Below are 27,149 nucleotides of genomic sequence, written 5' to 3'. Positions count from 1 at the left end.
GGCATAATGATCAACATAACATTGAATGATCACTACCAGTTCGGTAACAATATGACTTAACAAATGGCTGACTTGCCGTCAGTCAACCCATGTAAAGAAGTGTCTGTACTGGACAAAGCACAGTCTTTAAAAGACAAACTTGGTTTTAAAATCCAACTAGTCAAATTACCAGCTAGAGTGTTTTTAAAAACACTGCAAAGCGCACAGTTCAACTTCTTTTCCTCTGCAATGTTTGGAGAGTCCCTCTCGAGGATGAATGGAAGCTTTTCCAATTACTTAGCTTCTCATAGTTTCCATTATTTCATCTACACAAATGAGGATACCAATACTTGAATTAAAAGAGTTAGTGTAAGTTTTCGAGAAAGGTATACAAAATACTTAACCCAAAGCCTGATATGATACTTAGAAAGTCCTCAATATTTTGTTGCTATTGTTCAGTTGCCAAGTCATGTTCGACTCTTTGTGACCCCATGGACTGCAGCATGCCAGGCTTCCCTGTCCCTCACCATCTCCTGGAGTTTGCCCAAGGTCCTCAATAAATGATAGTTGAATTATCATTATATGTAAAATAATGTAATATATACATGTAGTACATATTCATACATATAAATGAAACACAATGTGGCTGGGAGACGCTGTATTTACCTTTCCCTCTTCAGTTTGGATAACCCAGAAGCAGTTAATGTCATGAGCATAAGCAACATCAGGGCTCACAAAGCTGAAGCTTCCATTCATCCCGGAGAGGGACTCTCCACACACTGCAGAGGAAAAGAAGTTGAACCGTGCTTTTCAGAGACTCAAAAGGAAGAGGCCAGGCAACTCCCACTCTGCCCCTGAAGCCTTTAGAGAGTCTGAGTAATTCATGTTGGAGACAAAAGCCTGCCATTCTTTCTTCTCATCGGTCTCCTTCTTCCTTCAACATCCACTCAATTCCCACCTTGTGCTGAGTCCAGCTTACGTGTCCTCGTCTCACCTGAGTTTCCCTGCCTCTCAGTGTTTCCTCTGGCCCTCATTCCCTCTGCGTCGGTGACACCTGACCCCATACAATTTAATTCTTATCTTTAATTCTTGTCTCCCCTCTGCCATATCAACCTTGTCTCCTCAACTGAAAGAAAAGCTGAAAGTAGGTGAAGACGGTTTTATTTTCTGTTTCCTTATCTTTCCACAGGGTCTACCAGAGTCCTAAACACACAATAAAGCCTCAGTAGATGTGCTGATTCAAAATCAGGAGGAATGAGGGAGAGGAGGAGCGGTCAGAAGAGGTTTATGGAGAAGGCTGAATACAAAGCCCTCCTTGGGGGACAGATATATTCTGATGGGAAGCAAAGAAGGAATTTGGAGAGGTTTGGGGAGAGAAATTTTCCAAATAAAGGAACACAGCAGAAATGTGGTGGCAGATGGCATCAGGAGATAAGGAAAGCTGTCTGGCTTGAAAGGGCATATTTTTAGGGAACTAGTGAAGAAAAGTTTAGATGGTTAGGGTGAGGCTAGATTGTAGCGGATGATTGAAAAACAGTCTCCCAGGTTCATTCATAGTGTAATATTAACTCTCATTCCACTAGATGATTTGCATGTTGTCTAGTAACCCTCAGTACCTTCATCTGGCATTTGGAGGTATTCATGGTTTTCTCCATTTTATAAAAAAGAAAACTGAAGTTCAGATTTAAGCTACTTCCTTGAGACTGTGGCTACTAAATGGAGAATCTGAAAAACCCAGAAATGCAGTTCCAAAGGTTGTCGTCTTTGTGCTATAATTCACTCTTTTATATCATTTTCAGTTCAAATGTCTTTATTCCACAACTAAACTCCTTGAGGGCAAAAGCTCTTTTATATAGTTATAAGAATATATACATATATATTTTTTCATGTATACTCCTTTTGTATTCCTCAGTATGCTAAAGACATTTTTTTATTTTAAACTTAAAAAGCAAACAAAACAAACAAAAAAAAATCTAGTCCTGATCTTTATTTAACAGGCAAAAGGGAGCCACTGTATATCCTAGAACAGGAGAGTGACATGAGTATTTGTAATATTCCATGGAAATGAAATGGCTGCTATAGAGAAGACTCTCCCTTAGAAAACTACAATAACTTAGTATATTTTGCTTTCAAAAGGGACATTATGAAAATGGAAAATATTAATGTTTTCTTTAATGAAAAGATTTGTATGGCTTAAGTCGAATTTACTTTATCTTACCTTGTGAATTTCAAACCATTTCTGCAAGGGAAGACTTAGTTCTAAGCCTCTGAGCAACTGAACATGAAAGCAGGTTGTTTAGTGGAGAAGCTACAGCAGGACTCACTCAAGGATGACACTTCTAAACTGTGAGCATCTGTGGTATAAGAGATACTGAGCATACCTTCCTGGGGAATGTGACAGAGAAATCCAGTCCAGAACTGTGTGCATTCACAACTGAAAGCATTAACGCCATCCACACAGGTTCCCCCATTCAGACAGGGGTTGCTCAGACACTCATTGATGTTTTCTGTGCAGTTGACACCAGTCCAGCCTGATTCACACTTACAAACATAACCAGAGACTGTTTCCTAAGGAAAGAAGAAACACCATGTCACAGAATTGAGGGACAGACAGTAATCATGACCCAATCTAAGTAATAAAGAACAGCATGCTATGTATTTCAAGGAGAAGGTGTTGAACCACAAGCATCTTCCAGGAGCCTAACTACTAATTCATTTAAATGGTAATTCCAAAGAATAAGAAATTAGATGTATTTGGGTCAAACTGTAGGCTTTGTTTTACTGCTTTGTAAATCACTGAGAGAAAAAAATGAACTCATTGGTTTTTTCCTGGGAACTAAAGTCATTTCCTACCTTTTATCTGAAAGCTATTGACAACTTTTTATCTTAAGCTGAATCATTACCTTAAAACTCATAAATCATAGAAAACATATTGCACAGAAGTGAACTAAATTTATTCTCCAGCACTCAGTTCCCTTAGAGAGAACAAAGGACTCACAATGCATCGTCCATTTACACAGGGCTGACTCAGGCAAATATTACTGAGTTGCACACATCCATTTGGCCCATAACCATTTCCAGTATATCCCGGAAGACAAGTGCAAAGAGGTAAGGAACCTATTTGGAAATAGAAATGGAAATGTAAGTGCAGGGCTCCTTCACTCAGGCCCAGGAACAAAACTCAGGCTCTGTGGTCTAGATGAGGAATCCTCAAAGTCTGTACATACCCTGGGGCAGAGAAGGCAAAGTGTAAGGTGAAAAGATTCAAAATCCTTTTTTCCCCTAGTTTTTAATCTTAAGAATAAGAAAGACAGGACACATTATCAATACTTTATTTACAGATTGATACTGGTTCTGTCAGTCCGTATGTCATAGTCCTGAATTGTAAAAAAAAACGTGAGGCCCAGCAAGGGGAGAGGGAGTTTCCTATCAAGGAGGGGTTGACAGCAGGAAAGAGCGTTCCTGCAATGACGGTATCTGTACACATACTGAGCCCTAGAAATACATACGATTATAAAATCTCCGTTTACAGATGAAGACAAAGCACAGAGAGATTAAGTGCCTTGATCACAGACCCATAGCTAGAATATGGTGGAGCCAAGGGAAAAATAAAGTGCAATCTTCTAGAATTCAACTCCTAACCACTTCAGTAGGATGTTAATCATTTAACAAACACTTAAATAGTCATACATATATATTTAATATGTGCATACATACACATTTATATTCTCTCATATATATGTGAGATATATGTGACGTGCATATACATGACAAGTTAGTAAAATAAAGGCAGTATTTTGAAAGAGATATGATATATAGTTCAATAAATGGAGTTGGAGACACCTATTTGGACAAAAACATCAAACTAGATTTCTATTTGATGCTATAGATAAAAATAAATTCTGAAAAGATAAAATATTTTAATATTAAAAATAAATGAAAGTAAGAAGGACCATATGTCAATACTTGACTTTCAAAGAGTTCGGTAGGGAAGGCCAAATTCTAAGAGGAGAAATGCTAAAATGAAAGATTTACCTTTTTGACCACATAAAGATTTTAAACTGCTAAATAGAAAACACTACCACAAAATTAAAATAAAAACCACATGCCAAGAAAAATATATATAAAATATAAAATAATGAGATAATATCCTCATGGTACAAAATGAAATTTCATAGATCAGTAAGATAGCAGATGAAAAAAGGACGTTAAAAAAAATTAAACGGCTAGTAAATATGTGAAATTTTTCATTATTTAATTAGCAAAAATCAGAGTTTTTTGACTTAGTCAAAATTAAAATAATGAGAAGGCAACTTTTGCCTATAAAATTGATGAAAATGAAAACTCACTGTAGTACCCATATTGTCAAGGGTGGGGTAAATGTACATTCGTACAGACTGTTAATAAGCAAATAAATTATCTATTCTTGCTTAGCCACCTCACTCAGTCAGGCCAAAGGCCCAGAAAGGGGAGTCCTTAGAGACAACTGACATGTTCTTCCTTTCTCCTCTTCTCCTTGCTGCTGGAATACAGTCATCCATCTATCTGCTGGCTTAATTATCTTGGGAAATACTTGCAAAAACTAGAGTAGATCATAAAAAGTCCAATTGTATAGTTTTATAACATGGATTGATTTTTGGTTTGAAGACCAAAGTAAGAATTTTGGAAATAGAGGATTTTGATTTTAAAAGGTCGATTTGCTTTAGAAGGTCATCCTAAAATACCCCAAACCAGAGGGAGAGATGAGTTATTACCTAGAGCCGAGGAGCATGACGCCTGTGGGTGGCAGCCTCCGTTATTGACCGAGCAGGGGTCTATAAGCGAGCAGACTCTCCCATCGCCCTGATACCCTGAGCACAGCAAGAGCAGGCAAGTGAAAAACAATGTCAGCAACATGCAAGAAGAATCCCGATCTGAGAATCAAATATCAGGACCCAGACCAACCAGAGATCTTCTATCATCAAAACAGAAAATGTAAATAAAATATGTCATAAATAAAATTACACAGTTAAGAAAATGGACAAGAATTAGGAACCTAATTTTGGAAACAATGTTGAGGGTTGTTTCTAATGACAAAAATAAAAATTAAAAGATATGAAGACTATGGAGAGACTTAAAAAGTGCTGACTCTAAGGAAGTGACATTTTTCAATCACATTGACTTCAAAGCTTTGAGCTGAATTATTTTAAAAGTCCAAAGTACTGCTGTTTCACATTAACAAAACATACAGGGTTTCAGTTTGCCCCATAGAACTCCCTGAACTTCTTGGATAGTAACTCAATTTAGATTAGAAAACAGGAGTCATGACTTCTTTCTGGAAGAGAAAGGAAATGCACATGTATGACATGCCTACCATTAGGTCTGGTATTTAGTAAACTTTATATGGAAAACATCTCATGAATCCATTATATTAATAAACTGTGGGAACAATACATCTGTGATCCACAGAGAAAACCTGGCAAGTTCTTCATTATTTCAAGAGGCCATCTCACAGTTGGTAAAGGATTATTATTTTCCATTGATATACAAAGTAACTTTTCTTTCTGTCTTATAACACATACTAAAAATGAAACTGAACTTAATGTATCCTGGATCCACAAGTCAAACTTTTTGCACTATTCAGCTTGCTTCCTTAGACATAAGTCGTATTTAAAATGGAACACAAGATCCTGTTTTCAAATGCACGTTGTGCCTGTTACAGATCAGGAACTTTGGTGTAGCACCTGGTGGACATGGATAACAGCGGTAAGATCCAGGCGTATTCACACACTCCACAAGTGGAGCCACAGAACAGCCGCCATTGTTTATCGCACATTCATTGATATCTTCGCAAACGTATCCATTTCCTTGCCAGCCTAGAAAAACAGAAGGTTTGAAAAGTTAGTTAAAAACACGTAAAAACCTGCTTAACTATGTAAAGAAACACAGGTTAAAATGGTATATATTCTACCTTTCAGATCGGCAAAAGCTGCTTTAAATACTTATAATCAAATTCAGGCAAAGAGGTAGGCACATCGGGTAGTCTTACATGCTATTAAGAGTCAGAAGTTAGATTAATTAAACCTATTTGGAAACAGATCTAGCTGTGTTCATGAAAGATTTTAAAATACATAACTTTTGACTAACAATTCCACTTCTGAAAACTTATTCTACAGTGATAAAATTGTCATCAGTTTTTATCTGACAGCAGATAAACTATCAGTTTATCATTTACAAAGATGCAGGTAAGTCTACCACAGCATTGTTTAATAGGGAAATAAAAAACTCTCAATGGTCCACAGAGACATACTGAATATACTATGACTCATCTATACCAATGGATGCTAAAAGCTATTTTTAATAATATGTACACACACTGAAGGATTTTCTCATATATATTTTAATGGAAAATATTGAATTCTAGAAATGTATGCAGAGCTATGATCACAGTTTGGGGAAATAATTTTTTTTAAAACCTGCATATTGGTCTGTGTGTTTGTATAAATGAAGGAAAAGGTAGAAGAGGAGAGAGACACAGGGTTTTCCGATGACATACCCAGGTGAGGACTACTAGACTCTAGTTGAAGGAAAGTTACCTGGCTCAAAATAGCCTGGAGTTAAAACTCCCCTCTGGGTCCTCCCTGCCATTCTATGCAAAACAAAGAACTTTCTCACCCAAAGAAAACAACTGGACATTAAGGTTGATTACGCCCAGCTCCCAATGGGTCCCAGCCTCTGGCCGATCTCCAGAATTCCTTGCCCCAGTCATGTAAGAAATAAATACTCTGAACAACCTTGGAGAAGAACAGGCCCCCTTAAGACAGTATATTTCCACGTATATGCCTATATATACTTACTGTTTTCTTGGGTTAGTGCAGCAGCTCACTAATCTGACTGCTGCCCCTTCTCGCCTCATTAAAGGTGATCTGTTCCTGTGAAGTGCCGGGCTCATGTTTTTTCCAAACCTTGCCTTCTCTAACTCCCTTACCCTATGCTAGTGAACACACTCAGAGATCAAACAATTTGCCCAAGTTTACAAACAGCTGGCTTGTATGAAAGGGGGACCAGAGCACGTGTCTTTTGATCTCAAATCTAATCAAGGTCACAGACACAGCAATAAAATGACTGACCTCCCAAACTCTACAGCTAATCCTGGCCCTACCATTTAACTCTACCACTCTTTGGGACAAACCACCCATTTCTTTCATTAAACTGCTGCAGCAGTTAGATGGTCTGGAGTGGGATAGAGCGAAATGGGACATGAAACCGGATTGGAAGGCATCCTGAAAACAGCTTTCTTATCCCTCGGCAGTGAAAGGAAATTGTCCTGCCATCTTGCTTGACTGGCATGGGGAGCCTGGCACCTGAGCCCAGGAGGGGACACACCCACGTACCTGTGGGGCAGGCCCCACAATAGAAGGAGCCCGGGGTGTTGAAACACTGCACAAGTTCTGAGCACGGTGCAGGCCAGAGGTTGCACTCATCTACATCCAGCGTACAGGCCGTGCTGTTCGATGGGGCCTTCCACCCAGCATCACAGATGCAGCTGTACTCAGGCTGGAGGAACGACAAAGGTGTGAAAGCAGGCAGTCAAGAGAATGAGCAAGAATAGCCTTTGAAAAATCTCACTGAGCCCACAACAGATTCCTCCTCTAATGTTCATTTCCATGAGACCAATCGAGGGGCTTCTCTTTTTCTTCCCACATGATTAAGCATTTAGACCAGACCATGCAAAAAGAGAAATGGCTTTATTTCAGAGTAAGGGAAACCTATAATTTGCCCCCAAAGATGCCTGGGAAAAAGCAACAACAATCAAGAGCTATAAGTCAATATAATTAAAGTCAATCAGCTCAGCCTGCTTTTAGAGGGAAAAACATCCATGGAGTCACAGACCTTGGAAAATCAATTCTGTTTGTTTCCTTTTTGAAGGTCACACACACCCCACCCTCCCACCATGGCTGGAAGGGAACATTTTTCCATCACATGGGCAGGGAAAAAACAACAACAACAACTAAAAATAAATACCTGAAGGTCTCAAGGAGGGCCAATTGGGCCAGGGCTGGATGACCTTCTGGGTCAGGAATCAAGGTCAGCACAAGGGATACTTAGAGAAGTGGGCTCAAAGGGGCTTAGGGGCCAGGCTCCTTGAAAATGAATGTCACAAACAAGGGCAGGACTTTTGTGTATCCATATCTTGTCATTGTTAAAACTCATAAGGCCAAGAGAAGATCATATCTCTCAGCGAGAGTCATGGGCAAATAATAAAAATAAAAATATGAGTAATTTAATGAAATCAGCCTCTGGGTCCTGTTTTCTGCTTACTTATGGACAACCTTCATCACCTTCCTCATCTGAGCCCAGCTGAAGGGCAGGACGTGACTCCCCTCTGCAGCCCCACAGGGTTCTGTGTGTACACACACGGCTACAGAGAATGAGGAACTAATAACCAGCCTCCCCCTCATCCCCAAGGGGGCCCACCCTGGAAGGAACCCACCTCTCCAGCCTTCACTCGGACCAGATCCTCGCAGATGCCATGGACGCAGCGTGCCTTGGAACCCCCCTCACAGTCATCATATTTGGATGCACACTGGGGACCGTGGGTCTCAGGTGAGCAGAGACAACTGTTGGTCACACAAAGCACAACTCAGGACCTGTTTCTCAGCATCAGTTAAAAAATTAATAATAATGCTGATTGCAGGTCAGTGATATGCATATAGAATCATAAACCAGAAAACCAGATTTACTGGCTGGAGTCTTAGAAGAAAGTCACTCTGCTCTTCTTGCAGTGGCAGATTGAGTAAATGTGCTGTCATATCAAATACGAGATGAGAGGGCACAACTACCTCTATAAATTCTTCTGCTATCAGGTCAAACAGCACTGTCAAAGGACAAATAACTATGAATTAAGGGGGATAGAGTTCATTCAGGATGGTAGAGATCATCAGGTCCATTCATCGGCCACCCACTGGCTCCTCCAGTAAGCACAGGTGACCTTGACCAAATGGGTAAATTCTCGAATATATTCTAGGCTTGTATACCCCCATGGACAGTGGTATATCCACATATCAGAATCTTTGATGATGATAATCATATTGCAAAGGCCACATTTCTTCTCTCTACAAGAGATAAGTTAACATAGTAACAGTTCTTTCATGGCCACTCACAAGATGTATTTATTACATAACACCTAAGCTAGACTTGGATGTGAGATTTGGACTGTGAAGAAAGCTGAGCGCCGAAGAATTGATGCTTTTGAACTGTGGTGCTGGAGAAGACTCTTGAGAGTCCCTTGGACTGCAAGGATATCCAACCAGTCCATTGTAAAGGAGATCAATTCTGGGTGTTCATTGGAAGGACTGATGCTAAAGCTGAAACTCCAATACTTTGGCCACCTCATGTGACGAGTTGACTCACTGGAAAAGAGTCTGATGCTAGGAGGGATTGGGGGTGGGAGGAGACGGGGATGACAGAGAATGAGATGGCTGGATGGTATCACTGACTCGATGGACATGAGTTTGAGTGAACTCCGGGAGTTGGTGATGGACAGGGAGGTCTGGCATGCTGTGATTCATGGGGTCGCAAAGAATCGGACATGACTGAGCGACTGAATTGAACTGAACTGAAGTTAGCCTGTTTTGGTCTAAGATTTCAACTCAGTAATAATCAAACAAGCAAGGCTTGCTCCTTGGAAGAAAAGCTATGACAAACCTAGATAGCATGTTAAAAAGCAGAGACATCATTTTGCCAACAAATGTCCACATAGTCAAAGCTATGGTTTTTTCAGTAATCATGTACAGATATGAGAGTTGGACCAAAAAGAAAGCTGAACACTGAAGAATTGATGGTTTTGAACTGTGGTGCTGGAGAAGACTCTTGAGAGTCCCTTGGACAGTAAGGGTATCAAACCAGTCAATCCTAAAGGAGATCAACCACGAATATCCATTGGAAGGACAGAAGCTGAAGATGAAGCTCCAATACTTTAACCACCTGATGCAAAGAGCTGACTCTTTTGGAAAAGACCTTGATGCTAAGAAAGATTGACAGCAGGAGGAGAAAGGGGATGACAGAGAATGAGATGGTTGGATGGCATCACTGACTCAATGGACATGAGTTTGAGCAAACTCCAGGAGATAGTGAAGGACAGGGAATTCTGGCATGTTGCCATCCATGGGGTCACAAAGAATCATACACGGCTTAATGACTGAACAAAAATTGCTTTAAACCATCACAATCTTAAAGTTGCTAAGTTAGTTTTATATCTCCCCTGCAGTTTCAGAGGGAATATGGATTGTGTGAGACAGAAGCTGGGAAAAGGAGAAGAGGCAGAGAAGTCACAGAGCTCATTTACACATGTCTGAGCACAGCTGACAGGGTGAGAGCCAGGTCTGGTTGGCACCGTTTGCCTGACTTGAACTGCGTTGGCCACTGGGGCCAAGGGTCAGAGTCAAGGAACAAGGACCTGTGTGGCCATGGACTGTGAACTAGTTTCTGAGTGTTCTGGAAAAGGGGTCACTCTACCAGGTAAAGAAGCTCTTTTAGTGACATGTGTTAAGGATTTCTCCCCAGTGGTTAAGAATCTGCCTGCCAATGCAGGGGACACAGGTTTGGATCCATGGTCTGGGAAGACCATGCCTCGGAGCAGCTAAGCCTGTGCACCACAACCACTGAAGCCCAAGTGCCTGGAGCCTGTGCTCTGCAACAAGAGAAGCCACCGCAATGAGATGACCTCACACTGCAACTAGAGAGTAGTCCCCACTCACTGCAACTAGAGAAAGCACAGCAATGAAGACCCAGCACAGCCATTAATTAATTAATTTTTTAAAAATACACGCTGAGGTACAAAAAGCTCAGCTGATGTCCACGGGTAGAAACAAATATGTGACTGGCAACAAGGGAAAGGAGAGTTTGGTTGATGGAGAAGCATCAGGGGCCTCACTCTGGGCATAGAACTTGGTGTAGCCATGGAGGCCCCAGAAACAACTGCTGGGTGGCATCTTTGAGTCGGTTTTAAGGAAGAAAGAGATCAATGAATGTGGCTGGAAATGGAGAGTAAGAGTGTGGTGAATACCATTCAGGCTAACCAAGTAGGGTTGTCAGACCCAGCAAATAAAGATATAGGATGCCTAGTTTAAAATTTGGATTTCAGATAAATACTTTTTTGGTATAAGTATGTCCCATGCAATTCACAACATGTGTGCGTGCTAAGTTGCTTCAGTTATGTCCCACTCTTTGTGACCCTGTGGACTGTAGCCCACCAGGCTCCTCTGTGCATGGGATTCTTGAGGCAAGAGTACTGGAGTGGGTTGCCATGCCCTCCTCCACGAGATCTTCCCAACCCAGGGATCAAACCCATGTCTCTTATGTCTCCTGCATTGGCAGGCGGGTTCTTTATCATTAGCAACACCTGGGAAGCCCTGCAACTCACAACATCAATATATAATTGAGTAAAAGCTGTTCCATTAATAAATTACATTTCTGAACATTCCAAGGTTGCTTTTCTCATTAAGACAAGGTCAGAGATTAATAGCAATACATGATTAAACTTAAAAAGGAATTAAATTACTCATTCGTTACCCAAAGCTATTTATCTTCTTCTCATTTCCCATACTTCCCCTCTCATATTCTCTTCCCTCTCCTCATTCACTCTCCCACCCTGTACAGAGCATTCTGAGAATTTAATTAGACTCTTGGAGGTGATAGGACTTAGACCATTTCTTCACATATATGAGGATTTGATCCTGGTGTCTTTCTTGCTAAAAGTTTATTTTACCAGCATCTCCACTCACCAAAAAAATTTTTTTTAATCTTTAAACCAACTATTACTAGCTTTCTGAGTCTCTGATGCATGAGAAGTCTAGGTATTCAAGACCCCACGGAACAGGACTGCCTCGGTTTAAATCTTGATGCTACCTATTAACTCTTCACCTGAGACAGTGGAATGATAACTCCCTCTGACTCCGTTTCTTGTAAATTAATACTGTCAAACTATGAGCACTATTTTCACCTTGGGGTCTAAAGGCATTTTCCTGCAGGAAGTGCTCAGGAAATTGTGTTTATCTTATCACTAAATGCTTTACTATTGGAAAAGGACTAGGGATTTGAGCAGAGATTTTGCTTAAGAACCTGCAGTTAAATCGTCCCTCTTTACCTCTCTCTTCCTTCTCCTTTGCTATTGTCATTCAGAAAGTAGTAAATTTTAATCCTACAGGCTTCCCTAAACAGCTACAAGTATACTTCTCTCATTTAAGTTTAGATAAGGTGAGACGCTCCAATACTTTGGCCACCTGATGTGAAGAGCCAACTCATTGGAAAAGACCCTGATGCTGGGAAAGATTGAGGGCAAGAGGAGAAGGGGTGATGGGGCAACAGAAGATGAGATGGTTAGATAGCATCCCCGACTCAATGGACATGAATCTGAGCAAACTTCAGGAGATAGTGAAGGATAGGAAAGCCTAGTGTGCTGTAGTCCATGGGGTTGCAAAGAGTCAGACACAACTTATAGAGCCAGACACAATTTAGTGACTCAACAAGAGCAAGGTGAGAAGTGAAAAGCTGAAAGGAAGAAGAAAGCCAGATACGCTAGCAATTTCCTCACTATGATACTTAAAGACAAGCATTTTTAATCCCATTTTATTGGCAAGGTTCAAATTGCCCAAGGCACGGGATTAGCAATTGGCAGATAAATTTACACCTGAGAGTTACTCCTATACTACTGTTTTTCCATATCACATTCCCACCTTCTGAAAGGGAGAGTTAGTTGAATACTTTCCCTTTTATATCTTTTAACACAACAGTGTTTACATGCAAAATGTATTAATAAATTCTCAAGGTGTCTACATATGCCCTTAAAGAAACAGAGTAGTGAATTTTATGCCCTCTTGAAGAAGTAACTTTTGTAATGACTTTCTATTGCTGATTTGGTTCCAGTAGGGGAAAAAAAATAAAAGGACTTTTCTGTCTTGAAAAACACTGCAAGTACATTTGGCCATTGAGACCAGGTCACATATAATTCCATGGTCATAGTTTAACTTGCGTTAGAGTCCATGGTTCAATATTAATATAACTGACTAACTAAAAGAAGTCATATGCTTAATACCTAACTCCATTCCATCTGAGCTAAAACCAGATGATTCTCATCATTTAAGCTCTGCCTATTTTTTAAAACCCACTAGTGATGAAAATAAGTAAAATAAAATATGATAATCACCATTGTGTTCCTGGAGAAAAAAACAAACAACAAACTTAACTTCTTTTTTTCTATAAAGCCTTCTAGATCTGAGCTGGAAGTATATAACATGTACCATCCATGCAGGCAAATGTGGATCCCATGGGCTATTTTAAACCCACAGTCAGCAGGAAACAATAAGAATCAATTCTTCAGAATAAAGAGGTAAAAAGATATTGAGCAGTGGCAAAATATTATCGGTTAGCTGCCTGAGCACTTGGAAAAAGATTGGGAGCCCCAGGAGTTGGAGGAAACAGACAGTGGTTGTCCTTGCTGTATTTTCGTGACTCCAAAAAATCAATTTTTAGTTTAGGAGAGAATGGATACATGTACATGGCTGAGTACATGTAAATGTCTGAGTCCCTTTGCTGTCCACCTGAAAGTATCTCAACATTGTTAATTAGCTATACTCCAATATAAAATCAAAAGTTTAAAAAAATAAGAGAATTTTTATCAGAAAGTTTTCTGTGAAATGGGGCTTTCAGTGAACTAGTAAATGGCAACCTACTCCATCCGATATTCTTGCCTGGGAAATCCCATGGACAGAGGAACCTGGTGGGCATCAGTCCATGGGGTCGCAAAGAGTCGGACACGACTGAGCGACTAAGCACAGCACAGTATTTGAATAGTGCTTTATCTTTTGAAGGTCTTTACCAATAAAAGTTATTAATCCCTTTAAATAAAGACTCCTTTGTCTCCCACAAGTAATGGATTCTAAGAGTTAGAGACTGAAGGAGGCTGCAAATCCAGAGCAAACTGCCCACTGCAGATTATTCAACAAGGGCTCAAGTCTGTCTTCAGCAACTGTTCAAAGAAGTTTCCTGAAGGAGTTTCTAATCTCAAGGAAGCTACTGATTAACAAGGACTTAACCTTCCATAATGAACAGAACTCGAGAAAGTATCAAAGGGCTCTGTTTCATTCCACATAGATTCCACAAACCAACCTTTTAATCTTATGCTCATATACACATTTCTATTTTCTTTTATTCCTTGAAAAAGTCTTCGCCATATGCCTGAATAAGAGTATTCAGGTCAGAGATAATCAGCTGGAATTCCTGAGGCTTCACACACTATCCCCACAGCAAGAAGAAACCAGATTAAACGCTGTGCTCCCTAATGTCCTCCAGGGAACCTGTGACGGGCAGAAACTAGAAACCCAAATCATTTCCAGAGTCAGCACAATCAGTCCTTGGTTTTCTCTGATAGGATGGTGCAAGAGAGAATAATTTCGTACTCCTCTATCAAGCTTAATCTGCCATTTAGGCAACTCTCAACAAGTAAAATTGTTCTTTCTCTCTGGCTTACTTGCTCGCATGTGTGTGCGCTCTCTCTCCCTCCCTTCCTCCCTCCTTCCTTCTCATTTCTATCTGGAAAAATTAACCTCTGACATGCAGGAAATAATTGTGTTAAAAATTTTCTTTTCATGACTTCCCTGGCAATCCAGCGGTTAAGACTCCACGCTTCCACTGCAGGGAGGATGGGTTTGATCCCTGGTTGGGGTACTAAGATGCCACATACCACGTCAAGAAAACAAACAACAAAAAAAATTTCTTTAAACCTTTCTTTTCATTGCCACTTTGCAGGGCTAAAAAGGCAAATTTGTCCTGGAAGGAAAAATAATTTTTTCTTGATCTATGGATCTCTCCTCCCTGCTGCACATTTGTTATTTTGCTGGCTTGCCAGACTCCAGAAGACAGGGATGATAAAGGGAGAGAGTGAGAACTAAGCTCCAGGACATTCCTCGATGTCAGGAACTTGGGAACAATCCATGCTAGGAGTCATTTGCCAGTGTTATCTCCAAGCAGCAGTTTTCATTGATAAATGCTCATAAATAGAAATCAGGAGATAATGCTTTCAAGGTACTGAAAGATTAGACTTGCATTCTGGATCCAAGCTTGAATATTTATCAAAACAGGGATCAGGGGGTTCTTTTGAAGGAGAAACAAAATTTGGAGAGCAAAAAGCTCTTTAATAACGTAATACTTCATTGACATCAGAGACATACAATGTGCAGGATACTGAAACTGAAGGACGTATCCACCAAAAGCCGGAATGAGTTAAGTTTGTAACTTGCAATGAGGAAAAACTTTTAAGATCATAGTAAAAGAATTAAAGAAACAACTAAAAAAGAGAAAGACTGTGGTTGCTTTATAAGAATATAGCGTGCTAATAAATGACAAGATCAAAAACAAAATTCCTGCACTCTTTTTTGCTGGGAAGGACAGAATGGATTGTTAAAAGGGAACTGAAGACTAGGACAGCGGGGATACTGGAAGAGAGTGAATAGCTGCTCTTGATTCCAGTGAGATAAAACACAGATATTCTGTCACAACAGAACCCATTTCTTTATCTCTTAATAATCACAGAATATAGGAGACCCACCAAAATATGGGGAAAGACAACGTCTAGAGATTTTTTTTCAAGTGATTTTTAAGGAACTACGGAAACTGGTTTGTTATTGATCTGCCATACGTTTTTGGACTAGATTACTTAACAAGATAGTACATCAGTGAGTGTCACTTTACAGACCAATATTCCTAGAGTTTGATGGGAACGTGGAGGCACTGTGATGCCCAAGTCAGGTTTATAAGAGAAGGGAGGCTTTCCTGAAGAGGGCGGTACCTGATTTGAGCAGGAGAATGCTGCGGATGAGCCCTGTGACAGTCAGTCAGAAGAAAAGATGGCGGATGCGAGCAGGGAGACGATTGTGGTGAGGGGCCTGATGACTAACTGAAGAAAGACAATGAGGATTATCCATGTGAAGAAAATCCCGGTTCACCCTGCTCTGGTTATGGTGGACATCGCGCACAGTGCCTGAATGGAGACGTCCTGACTGTATCGATCAGCTCTCTCCGCTACTGGATGTGGGGGGTGGCGCCGGAGGGGGGCAGGTTGTCCCTCTTCTACATAAGGCTCTCCCGTGGCTATCCCACCGAGGCTTTGACTCCTACTAACCCCTCTGCCTTATCTTGCCCCAGGCCATCCTCACTCTACACCAGCCATGGGGGCCTCCTTCCTGTTCCTCAGGGAACAGGTTTCTTCCTGGGGTGAGAGTTGAGGTCACAGGAGGTTTTCTCCACCTAAGGAAACAGCTCTGTGTATGTTAGATAAACACCGCCTGACTTCCCTAGAGAACAGCTAGTTTTGCTGGTAATACAGGCACTTAACCTTGAATACTCTTAACCAGGGGATGTCTTAGTCCTTCAAAAACACACCCTAATTTAAACAACAACAAGCAGGCAAAAGTGATATCGAATTTGGAGCTATAGCTTTAGGAGATTTTACTCATTTCTGTTCAACTTTCTGGGGGCTTTTGACCTTGGACTTGAGAAGGACATTCCTCTAGCAGTTTTGGGCACCTCTGCTGCTGCTGCTGCTGCTAAGTCACTTCAGTCCTGTCCGACTCTGTGTCGGCTCCCCCTTCCCTGGGATTCTCCAGGCAAGAACACTGGAGTGGGTTGCCATTTCCTTCTCCAATTGGGGCACCTCTAGCCCTGGTGTAAGAAAGAGACCCACAGGCCAAACCAAACTGAAGTGGAGCCACCATGGCTTATATGCAGACCTGTGAATATGAAAAATAAATGTTTATTGGTTAAAAAAAATGAAAGGAAAGAAAAAAGTTACCTGTAACTCCCTGCTGTGTTTATACATGTGGCTCCATTCTGGCAGCCCAAGGGTGTCCCTGAGTAAATCTCACATTCATTAACATCAACAGAGCACAGAGGACCCTGTGTTTAGATAAAGCACAAAGTCAGGGGCCACAGGTTACAAAGGTATCTGGGCCAGCAGTCACACAGCATGTTCAAGGATTTACAAACAGACAGTAAAGCTTGACAGTCCTCGGTCAAGCTAAATATGATAAAATTAAAACTCACCTCCAGTCACCCTTCCTCTACAACTCAGGTATGGCCTAAAAGAGCCAAAGAACTCTTCATAGATCATACCAGTCACAGGAGAAGAATCCTTATGTGGACCACTCTTCATCTTACTGTGGAGCTCTGCCTGGGAATAGTCACTTAATTTCTTCTGGATGTGCATGTCAGGAATGTTTTCATTATTAATAGAAAAGGGCAGGAAAATGCACAGGCTACCTTAAGATTCATTTAGTTATGCTGAGCAATTTAAATTCATGCTGGCCAGAACAGCATGTAGCATCTAGTCTAGCAAATCCCCCTTAAGATGGCTCAGGATTCAATGGTGACAGAATCATGCTGGCCACTATTCGCATCTTGGCATACCTGGTGTCATTCATTCTGACTCAGGAGACCACAGAATCCTAGAAACTTTGGATGGAGAATTAAATAGGTCTGGAGGATTCCAAGGAAACCACTGATGCTGACTCATCATCATTTTTAACCAAGGACTAGGTGACTCACCTTCCACTGTGAGGGACACATACAAAAAAAGGAATCGGGGAGGTTGAGGCAGGTTCCGCCATGCTGGCAGGGATTGCTGCTGCAAGCTTTCCTGTCCAGTGTCTGAAACAAAGACAGGGTGGTCAGCGAGACAGTCATACTTTCCATGTTTTAGAGCAGGTGTGTACACCAAACCACATTTTACTACTGGTCAGTGGGGGGGTCTTCCTCCAGACTTTAAATCCGTTATGTAAATGCTTCTTCCTATCAACTCTCTTGTGAGAAACCAAAAAGTGTTGACTATTATCAAGCCCTATCCATATTCCTTCACTACTAATGTGCATTTAACCACGATGGGTGAGGCAAAAGTGAGGGGCGAGAGTTCTCACTCTGCTCTCTGAAAAAACACTGTTCACCTGACAAACGTATGATGGTGGCAAGAGTCAAGATGTGGGTGTGGGAATCACATGGAAATCCTATTGTACTAAGAAAATAAAACGGAAATTCCGGTTCTTTTGCTGTTGTTCTTCTCTTTGATACCTCCAGATAAGCATTTGAAATATGATCATCTTTGCTGCCCCCACACTCCTCCCCTGGGTTAAGATGACTGAACTCTTTTCACTCCAAAACCCTTTGTGGGAAATGTGGCCTGAGGCTTAAATACACCCTCCAGCCTCATGCTCACATGACTGCTTTCAGACCAGAGTCATACACAGAGACCTGCCTTTGTCTATGGAACCTGGGGAATCCTACCTTAGGTCAGCTACTAGTTCCCACCTGGTAAGCTTTGAAATGCCTTTGGGGCAGAGAAAACGTCTTTAGAGAGGACAAGTGATTATGCAAGGACAGCTATCCCATTAATTTCACCTAATGTTAGTCTAATTCTCGGTTTTAAAAATTAAAACGGGGCAAATTATTCTTTACATTTTTGAAAAATATTTGGTGAAATATTTGATTTTCTCGGAGAGAAAATCAAGTCTGTTCCCTCTGTTTGTAGATGAAACTGAGAGCAGAGAATGGCAAGCTGACTCAGCACCATGTGCAGCAATGCCCATTCTCTCTCCACCTTTGTGTCTGGTGCCCACACATTTGGGGGGGTCTCCTTCTGGACTCTGTTTTCTTTCATTTTTCTATCTCTGTGCCAGTACCACAATTAGTCCTGTTCATCAAAGGACACAGTTAAGAAAATTAACCACAAACTCATTAGAGGTTTTTCTGACATGTAAGACAACATTGTCTGGGGATTAAAAACTCAGAAGCCCATGGGGACCCAGCAGTAAATAATCAGTGAGCAGTCAGGAGAAAGACAGTAGGAAACTACGGGACTTTAGGTATCCAAAGGCATGGAGGCGTTTCTACTCCAGAGTCACTAAAAACTCTTCCTGGGGGGATGGGCAGAGGGAGGCCAGTCCCAGTTAACTGGACTATGGCCTCTCGTTCTTGACCTTTGGCAGCAATAAAGAAACACTCTAGGAGACTGAGAAATAGTGTTTGTCTTGCTCATTTTCATTTATTCAACTACTCTCTAAAAAGATAAAGGCAGAAAGGGCAATTTCTTATCAAAGCCAGGAAAAGGAATATGTCCACCAAAATTGAAACAACAGAGTAAAGGACATTTGAAGAATAATCAAAAACAGATCAAGAATATGAGAGCAGGGACTCTGAACTCTTACTTTTATTCAAAATTTAAAATAAGGGGAATTTCTATGGATTTCTCTGTGTGGAAGGTTATGGCTCCCTTGAAAGTCTTAAAAATATCAGCTCCCTAAAAAAGGGATAAGAAGTCTAAAATTACAAGGACTAGTTTACAAGCATGCAGGAAAGTTATGGATGGCTTATTCTAAGAAATTGTTCTAATTTAATCACCAGCAGATGTACTTTTAAGACGATCTGCAATATTCTGAGATACAGCCTAGACTCTAAGTTTAATGTTAGAAAAAATGTGAGCCCTTTGAAAACTGAGTCCTGGATGCCAGAATAAGCAAGCTGGGTGGTCACTAGCTGACCAGCTCCATCACACTTAAGCCTGACATTACATGGTTAAAAAAGTGATAGCCAAAGAGGAAGAGCACATGGACAGCTGAACTGAGAGTCAGAGGACTTCACATGCCCAGTGAGCTTCCTCTCTCTGAGACACTTTCCTCATGTGTCCTGGGAAGCATGACATGTGAGGAGAATTAAAGAACTTACTTACAAATCAGAAATCGACTCACAGATGAAGAAAACAATCTTATGGTTACCAGGAGGGAAAGATGGGTAGGGATAATTGGGAGCCTGGGATTGATATATACACACTGTTATGAATATATATATAAATAGACAGCTAATAAAGACCTATTGTATAGCACAGAGAACTCTACTCAATACTCTGTAATGGCCTAAATGGGAAAAGAATCTAAAAAAGAGTATATATATACACATACAACTGATTTACTTAGCTGTACAGCAGAAACTAACATTGTAAATCAGCTACATGCCCATAAAAAAAACCTGGTTTTGATTGTGATAAGAATTAACTTACGGGAAGAGCAAAGCCCTTGATATTGATCATCCATCCACCTTAAGGATACTGGCTCTATCTGGACTTCCCTGGTGGCTCAGTGGTAAAGGATCTGCCTGCCAATGCAGGACACACAGATTCGATCCCTGGTCTGGGAAGATTCCCACATGCCACATGACATGGCACATGCAGCTAAGCCCATGTGCCATGACTTCTGAAGCCCTCACACCCCAGAGCCCTAGCTCTGCAACAAGAGAAGCCATCAAAGTGAGAAGTCTGCACGCCACAACTAGAGAGTAGCCTCCAGCTCCCCGCAACTAGAGAAAAGCCCATGCAGCAACGAAGACCCAGCATAGCCAAAATAAATCAATAAATGAAATTAAAAAAAAAAAAAAAAGAATACCAGCTCCATCAGTGATTCTAGTGTATTTTCAGTGAAAGATGATGCCTATCTAGTAGTTCTAGGACTTACCTGCTGTAAGCTTTGGAATTTTCTCTCAAGATCCACAAGCTAGCAGTTGGGAAGAGAAAACATCCATTAGCTGTTTCAAAGGCGCATCACTTGCCATGTTACTCTGTTACCTATTTCCCTAGTACCTTCACTTTATCCGTTTGCTCCTTGTCTAACTGCCTTTCCCCTCCTGTTTTCTCTCCCCTCCAGGCTTCCCTTCCTTCCTTCTTTCTTACATTGCATGGATTTTTTTAAAAAAGAAGTACAACACAATGATAAGTTGATTCATTGACTGTCTGTACATGGTGACCCTGGGAATTTTCCTGAGCAATGGTGACCCATCCACCTCATCAAGAAGGAGCTGGCTATCAGAATGTGAGCAGAGCCAACTATGCCACAAGCTCTTGTCACAGGATTTCCAACCTCTGCCTATCACACCTCTACCTCCTCATTAGGGCTGGGTCTTTTAACCAAAAAGTCCATAATTATAACACTACCTTTTTAAGAAGGATACAAAATTGGTATATCTTCTGCAAAATGATTACTTACAAAGTTGAATTAAAGAGAACCCATTCGTCCCAAGGATGTGGATGTCAGACTTACCTTGGAATCAAGCTGATGGATTTGATTAGAAATATTTTGAGGCAGACCGACTGTATTTCTTTTTAAGTTTGTAATATCATCTTTGTTTTTCTGGATCTGAATTTTTTTTAAAAAAAAAGGAGAAGAAAATGAAGGGAGAAGAGAAGGAGGAAGAGAATGCTAGTGAAAAAATTTTGTATATAAGAATAAAATGTTTGAAGTTGGGTAGTACTCTATTTCAAGCCCTAAGACCTTGCCATTATTATATTAAAAAAAAACAGAACAATGCCATGCATAATAAACATCAGACTAAAATAGCCATGGCGTAATTCCATTTACCCTTTCAGTAATAAGGTATCAAGGAATTTTCTGTTTGCATTTTTTCCCATAATAACAGTTTAGAATGCTTTTTAAGAGGCCTGACTTGGAAAGAGACTGTTTGGGTTTTAAATCTTGGCTCAGCCATTTAATGTATGTCCTTGGATACATTGCTGAGCTGCTGTAGGGAGGGTTCCTCTATCTCCCTTACAGATGGGGTGGCGATAAAGCCAACCTCATAGCAGCCATGAGGGTTAGATGAGATAATACACATAAAGTGCTGAGCACAGCGCAGAGTTCATAATGAGCTCTAAATGCTAGCTCCTAACATGATGATCGATAGACCTGTGTGACGTAACAAACAATGAGCACTGAAAACATTCAGTAAGGCAGGAGAGGATAACTGGCCAATTCTGTTCTGTGGCAAAAATAAACTGATCGCACCTACATCTTTCTGTGGTCCCCCTCCATCCTTGGTCCCCTTGTGAAGAAGCCCCAGTATCACCCTCTGCACCTTCTCTGGGCTGGAGTATGTTAAGTCTACACAGTGAGCCACTTCCTGCTAGCACTATGTCCCGTACCCATCATTAACCCCAGGGCATTGTTTCCTACATGGAGTTGTTTCACCTCAATCATGTTCCCTGTGCTCAAGAAAGTACAGATTAACATAGGCCTTTTCAGTATGAATAAAAAAAAACTACTTCAGTATGTTTCCAGTGTATTACCTGATGGAAACACTCGCCGACATCCTCATCATTTAATTTAATTCTTCCCAGGGATCCAGTTCTAAATTCAATGTTTTGAGATGATCCAGTAAGAAACACCAAGTTTCCCCTCTCTGCAGTCATTCGAGGCCTACATAATACAAGCCAGAGAATGCATCAGTAATTATCACATGCAGTTTTTTAAGTCTAGAGAACAAAATTTCTCACTCAATAGCTATGGATTGCATACACCTTTGCTTTGTGGTCATCTCAGCTGAATTCTCCCTGCTCACTTGTCATTTCTTTCTTTGCAGATTTCCTGGACATGCTTCCTAGTAACTGAATACTTGCCTAATTTGCCAAGTGATAAATGAAAGTTTGTGTATAAAAAGGTACTTCCATACATCAATCCAACTGTTTTTCCCTATTTGTTTTTAATATCACTTTTTTTTCTTTAGAAAAATTATACCTTTGCTTATCTGGTTATTTGTGAAAACTGATGAGGAACCACCCAAGTCCATCAGCAGAAATGATCCACATGTGTACTTACTGTTGGAGGTCAGTATTTCTTTTTTGTCTCTGCAGCACAAGTCCTCCATCTTCACTGTATGATGCAGCAAACATCAACAAAATAACCAAACTCCCAAGAAAAAGTGAGGACATGTTCTTTGCCAGCCTCCTGGGTCGTCAGGAAGGAAGGAGGCTGCCCTCCCAGCCGAATGGGAGTACAGAGAACCAAGCCTGGCAGGTGTACTTTGACCTGTGGATTGTCCTACACTTTTCAGTCCTTTCTTCTTTGCCCTGGCAGCCTACATTACTTTTTTCCTCCTGAGGTATGTAAATGATCTTAGATCCTCAATACTCTTCAACTTGTGAGAGGTCAAAATCTACCTCTAAGTGATGCACAACTTAATCATTACCTCTCTGACCTTTGAAACAGTAGCAAATGGTTTTGGAACCATCCACTAAAACACTCCTTGCTTAAGAAGTAACTGGCTTTCAACAAATTCTACTGGGAACTATTGGATATCCACATGTAAAAGAATGAAGTTGGACCCAGACTTTACATTATATAGAAAAAAATAATACAAAATGAATCAAATACCTACCTAAATATAAGAGCTAAAACCGTAACATTCTTAGGAAAAAACATTGGGGAAAATCTTCATGATTTTGGATTCCACAATGATTTCTTGGATATGACACCAAAAGTAGAAACAACAAAAGAGAAAAAAAATTGGTATGTGGGACTATTTCAAAATGAAAAACTTTTATATATTAAAAGACACTTTTAAAAAAAAAGACACTATCGATCGTGAAAAGGCAACTTAAAAACGTGAAAACTTTGCAAATCATATATATGATTAAGAGATTAATATGCAGAATACAGAGAATCCCACAACTTAACAGCACCAAATAAGTAACCTTATTAAACAATGGGCAAAGAAAATCAACATTTCTTCTGAAAAGATACACAAATGGCCAAACAGCACATGAAAAGATGGCTCAGTGTCCTTTATCACTGCTGCTGCTGCTAAGTCACTTCAGTCATGTCCGACTCTGTGTGACCCCATAGAAGGCAGCCCACCAATACAAATCAAAACCATAGTGAAATAACATTTCACACTCACAGGATGGCTACTGTCACACAAAAGGAGAAAATAACAAATACTGGCAAGAATGTGAAAAAATTAGAACACTGATATACTGCTGGTGAGAATGCAAAATTATATAGTCACTATAAAACAGTATGAAAGTGAAAGTGAGAAGTGAAAATCGCTCAGTCGTGTCCGACTCTTTGCGACCCCATAGACTATACAGTCCATGGAATTCTCCTGGCCAGAATACTGGAGTGAGTAGCCTTTCCCTTCTCCAGGGGATCTTCCCAATCCAGGGATCGAACCCAGGTCTCCCGCCTTGCGAGCAGATTCTTTACCAGCTGAGCCACAAGGAATATGAGTTTCTCAAAAAATTAAATATAGAATGACCATGCATGTGTACTAAGTCACTTCAGTCACAACATTATGAACTGTAGCCTGCCAGGCTCCTCTCCAGGCAAGAATACTGGAGTGGGTTGCCATGCCCCTCTCCAGGGGATCTTCCCAACCCAGGGAATGAACCCGAGTCTCTTCTTTCTCCTGCATTGGTAGGCAGGTTTACCACTAACACCACTTAGGAAGCCCTAGAATGATGATCTAGCAGTTCTACTTCTGGCTATAATAATTGAAAACAGGGACTCAAAGAGAGATTTGTACAACTGTGTTAATAGCTGCATTATTTACAACAGCCAAAACACGGAAGCAAGCCAAATGTCCATTCAAGTGTTCACTGACAGATCTGAATGGAAAACACAATGTGTTACATATATAATGGAATATTATTCATCCTTAAAAAGAAGGAAACTCTGACATGCTACAATGTGGGTGAAGTTTGAAGACATTATGCTAAGTGAAATAAGCCAGTTACGAAAGAACAAATATGGTATGATTCCACTCATATTAAGAACCTAAAGTAGTAAGATTCGTAGAGGCAGAAAGTAGAGTGGTGGTTTCTAGGGCTGGAGGTAGGGAGAATGGTGAGGTGTCGTTTAACAGATACAGAGTTTCACTTTGGAAAGATGAAAAAAAGTTCTGGAGTTTAGATGTGGTGATGGTTGCACAACAGTGTGAATGTAAAGCCACTGAACTTTAAAATGACTCCTTTAAATAAGCTCTGCAGCTTGATATTATGGAGAGACGGAACACTGTCTCACACCTGTTCTATTCAAACAAAATAGCAAAAATAGCTGGCAAGTTGCTACTTTCTTTAGGTGATACTGGAGGTCAAATGATGAGTTCTTTGTTCTTTTGTTATTTAAGAAATGGGTGTCATACAACAATGGTATTTCAAGTCGAATACATTTTTTTAAAGTTACATTAGTTCGAAGTTTGTTTAAAAGCTTAACAATTTGGTGTAGGGGTAGGGGAAAATCTTGACTATGAAATAGTTGTCAACTTTTAGAACAGGATAAAATAGGATGTGTTAGAATATTTCAACACAAAGGACCATTCTAACTCTGAACTTTGAACATAACTATTTTCATGATTCTATTTTCTTAAAGGTTACTGCATTCAGCCTATCTTTTAGAGCAATAAAAGATGTCTCCAGCATATTTCAAAAAGAACTTTGTTTTTCTGACAGAATTTTCCTGTTTTATTAATGTGCTTACTAAAACAAAGTCAAGATAATTTCTCTACTCTGAGTCTAGTCATCCAATTTTTAATTGTCCCTCATGCTAGAAAGAAAAGAAATATTCTTTCAAGGTCTGACTGACTTTGGATGACGTGTTAGAGAATTTTATATCCAGCTCACCTGCTCAACTCTAGCTGAGATCAATAGATAAGTCAGACAGTCTGCACATGATGACTCAGTGGAAACAATATAAAAATCAATTGCTGTTTCCACAGCATTATCATTCATTCTTTTGCCCTGCCTTATTTGGAATTTCTTCAATAAAAATAAAATAGTCGTAGAATCCATGACCTTTAGACTTAGAAGGTGAATAATCTCCTGTCTCCCATTCCCAGAGTAAATGCTGTATAAACCTGAAATCCTGTCTTTCATGACTGGCAAAGCTCCCATTTCCTCCCTAAATCAGAATGCATTCCACAAAGATCCTTCACATGCCCTTTTTGTATTAGCCATTCTACAAAATGACAGGAATGCAAGATGGGATACATTACAGATTTTTCTCTCCAAAGTCAGCTCGAGGGAAGCTCACTGGGTTCAGGGTAAGAAAGTGGGCTTGGAAGTTCATTCATCTGGGTTTAAATGCAGCTCCATCACTGGACATCATCCAGTGTCTGACCATATGACATTGTTTCTTCATATCGTCCAGTGTCTGACCATATGACATTGTTTCTTCATCAGCAAAAAGATAATAATAACAACACTGAAAGTGTACAAAATATTTAACATACCTGATCCCTGGCATATAAATGTCCACTAACTACAAACTGATTATCATGTAAATAAATATAACAATTCTCCTTCCTCTTCCAACCACTTGAACTTGGGTTTCTTAAAGCAGGAAATGATGCAAGAATCCACAAGCAACTTAAAAAGCTTTGGCACAAGGAAAATTGGGGGTGCCTTATCTCCCCTTTTACAGAAGAGGATTTCAGAACAGGGACATGCATTGAGGACTTTGAGTGAAAAGGGGAATAGCTGAACTGCTGCTGGGGATGCGAGGCCAAAGTAAACTGATGTCTGAGAACCAGGCGAAGTGGTGCCAGGAAGCAAGGATGTACTCCACATGGGCGAGTGGAGGCAGCGTTAGACTTAAATCCAAGAGTCTCCAAGAGCAGGCAACCCAAAGGGAACAAACTCTTCCCTGAGCCGGAGCTGAGGAAACAGAGAAAGGAGAGGGTTTCCTCTGGGAACTGCTCTGTGCTGGGGAGGAGCATATGAGAGGACGCCTAAGAAAGCCATAAGACACTATTTGCATTCTTTAAAATAAAAGTATTAATTCAGGACACTAGTAATATCCATGACTTTTACACATCTTAAGTTTGTCATGAGGTCTGTTGTGTTCTTGGTTTCCAGCTTTTGGCATCTACAGCAAGGTGAATGTCAATGTGTTTTGCTTTGTTGCAGACGTCACACATGGTACATGGACTTAGGGTTGTTCCCATTCCTCCATCTCCAAGTGCAGTGTTACTAATCAATGATTCGTGACCTGCTGACTTGTGCTCCCAATCCTGTCCCAGGATGTCACCTTCCAACCTCTCTCTCCTCCCATCTGCTCAGCAATTCTTATAGAATTTTCACCTCCTTCTCTTCCTCTCTTTCCCTCCTTACAAAAAAGAATCAGAATTATCTTCTCCTTTCTTTCTTTACCCTTTCCAAAATATCTTAGTACAACCTTTGCTTCTCGTGCACCATCCACTTCACTTCCTTTTTCTATCTGAATCCCCAAGTCTCCAGCGTTTTTAGTAATCCCCAACACAACACACGAATGAAATTCATGAATGATTCAATTCACGGAGGAAAATTCTATAGTCATCAAAACTGTACA

General features: G+C 40.5%; 1 protein-coding gene across 1 annotated transcript in view; it reads right to left on the bottom strand.

Moving 5' to 3' along the window:
- The window catches only part of CUBN (cubilin), a 271,996-nt gene extending 249,240 nt beyond the window's left edge, over positions 1-22,756 (bottom strand). The window contains exons 1-13 of the mRNA XM_055429374.2: positions 22,644-22,756; positions 22,115-22,244; positions 21,093-21,188; positions 20,511-20,549; positions 17,560-17,661; positions 16,808-16,911; positions 8,453-8,579; positions 7,353-7,515; positions 5,703-5,834; positions 4,734-4,829; positions 2,978-3,096; positions 2,361-2,547; positions 646-758 (exon numbers count right to left, since the gene is read on the bottom strand). Of these exons, the coding sequence (XP_055285349.2) occupies positions 646-758; positions 2,361-2,547; positions 2,978-3,096; positions 4,734-4,829; positions 5,703-5,834; positions 7,353-7,515; positions 8,453-8,579; positions 16,808-16,911; positions 17,560-17,661; positions 20,511-20,549; positions 21,093-21,188; positions 22,115-22,244; positions 22,644-22,756 (1,521 nt within the window). The remainder of the gene's footprint in view (positions 1-645; positions 759-2,360; positions 2,548-2,977; positions 3,097-4,733; positions 4,830-5,702; positions 5,835-7,352; positions 7,516-8,452; positions 8,580-16,807; positions 16,912-17,559; positions 17,662-20,510; positions 20,550-21,092; positions 21,189-22,114; positions 22,245-22,643) is intronic.
- Between the last annotated feature and the right edge of the window lie 4,393 nt (positions 22,757-27,149).

Source organism: Moschus berezovskii, chromosome 15 (assembly GCF_049115385.1).
Source record: "Moschus berezovskii isolate FMDL1 chromosome 15, NW_MosBer_1.0, whole genome shotgun sequence".
Taxonomy (NCBI): Eukaryota; Metazoa; Chordata; class Mammalia; order Artiodactyla; family Moschidae; genus Moschus; species Moschus berezovskii.
Note: the sequence above shows the minus strand (reverse complement) of the source record. Positions and strands in the feature narration are given on the sequence as shown.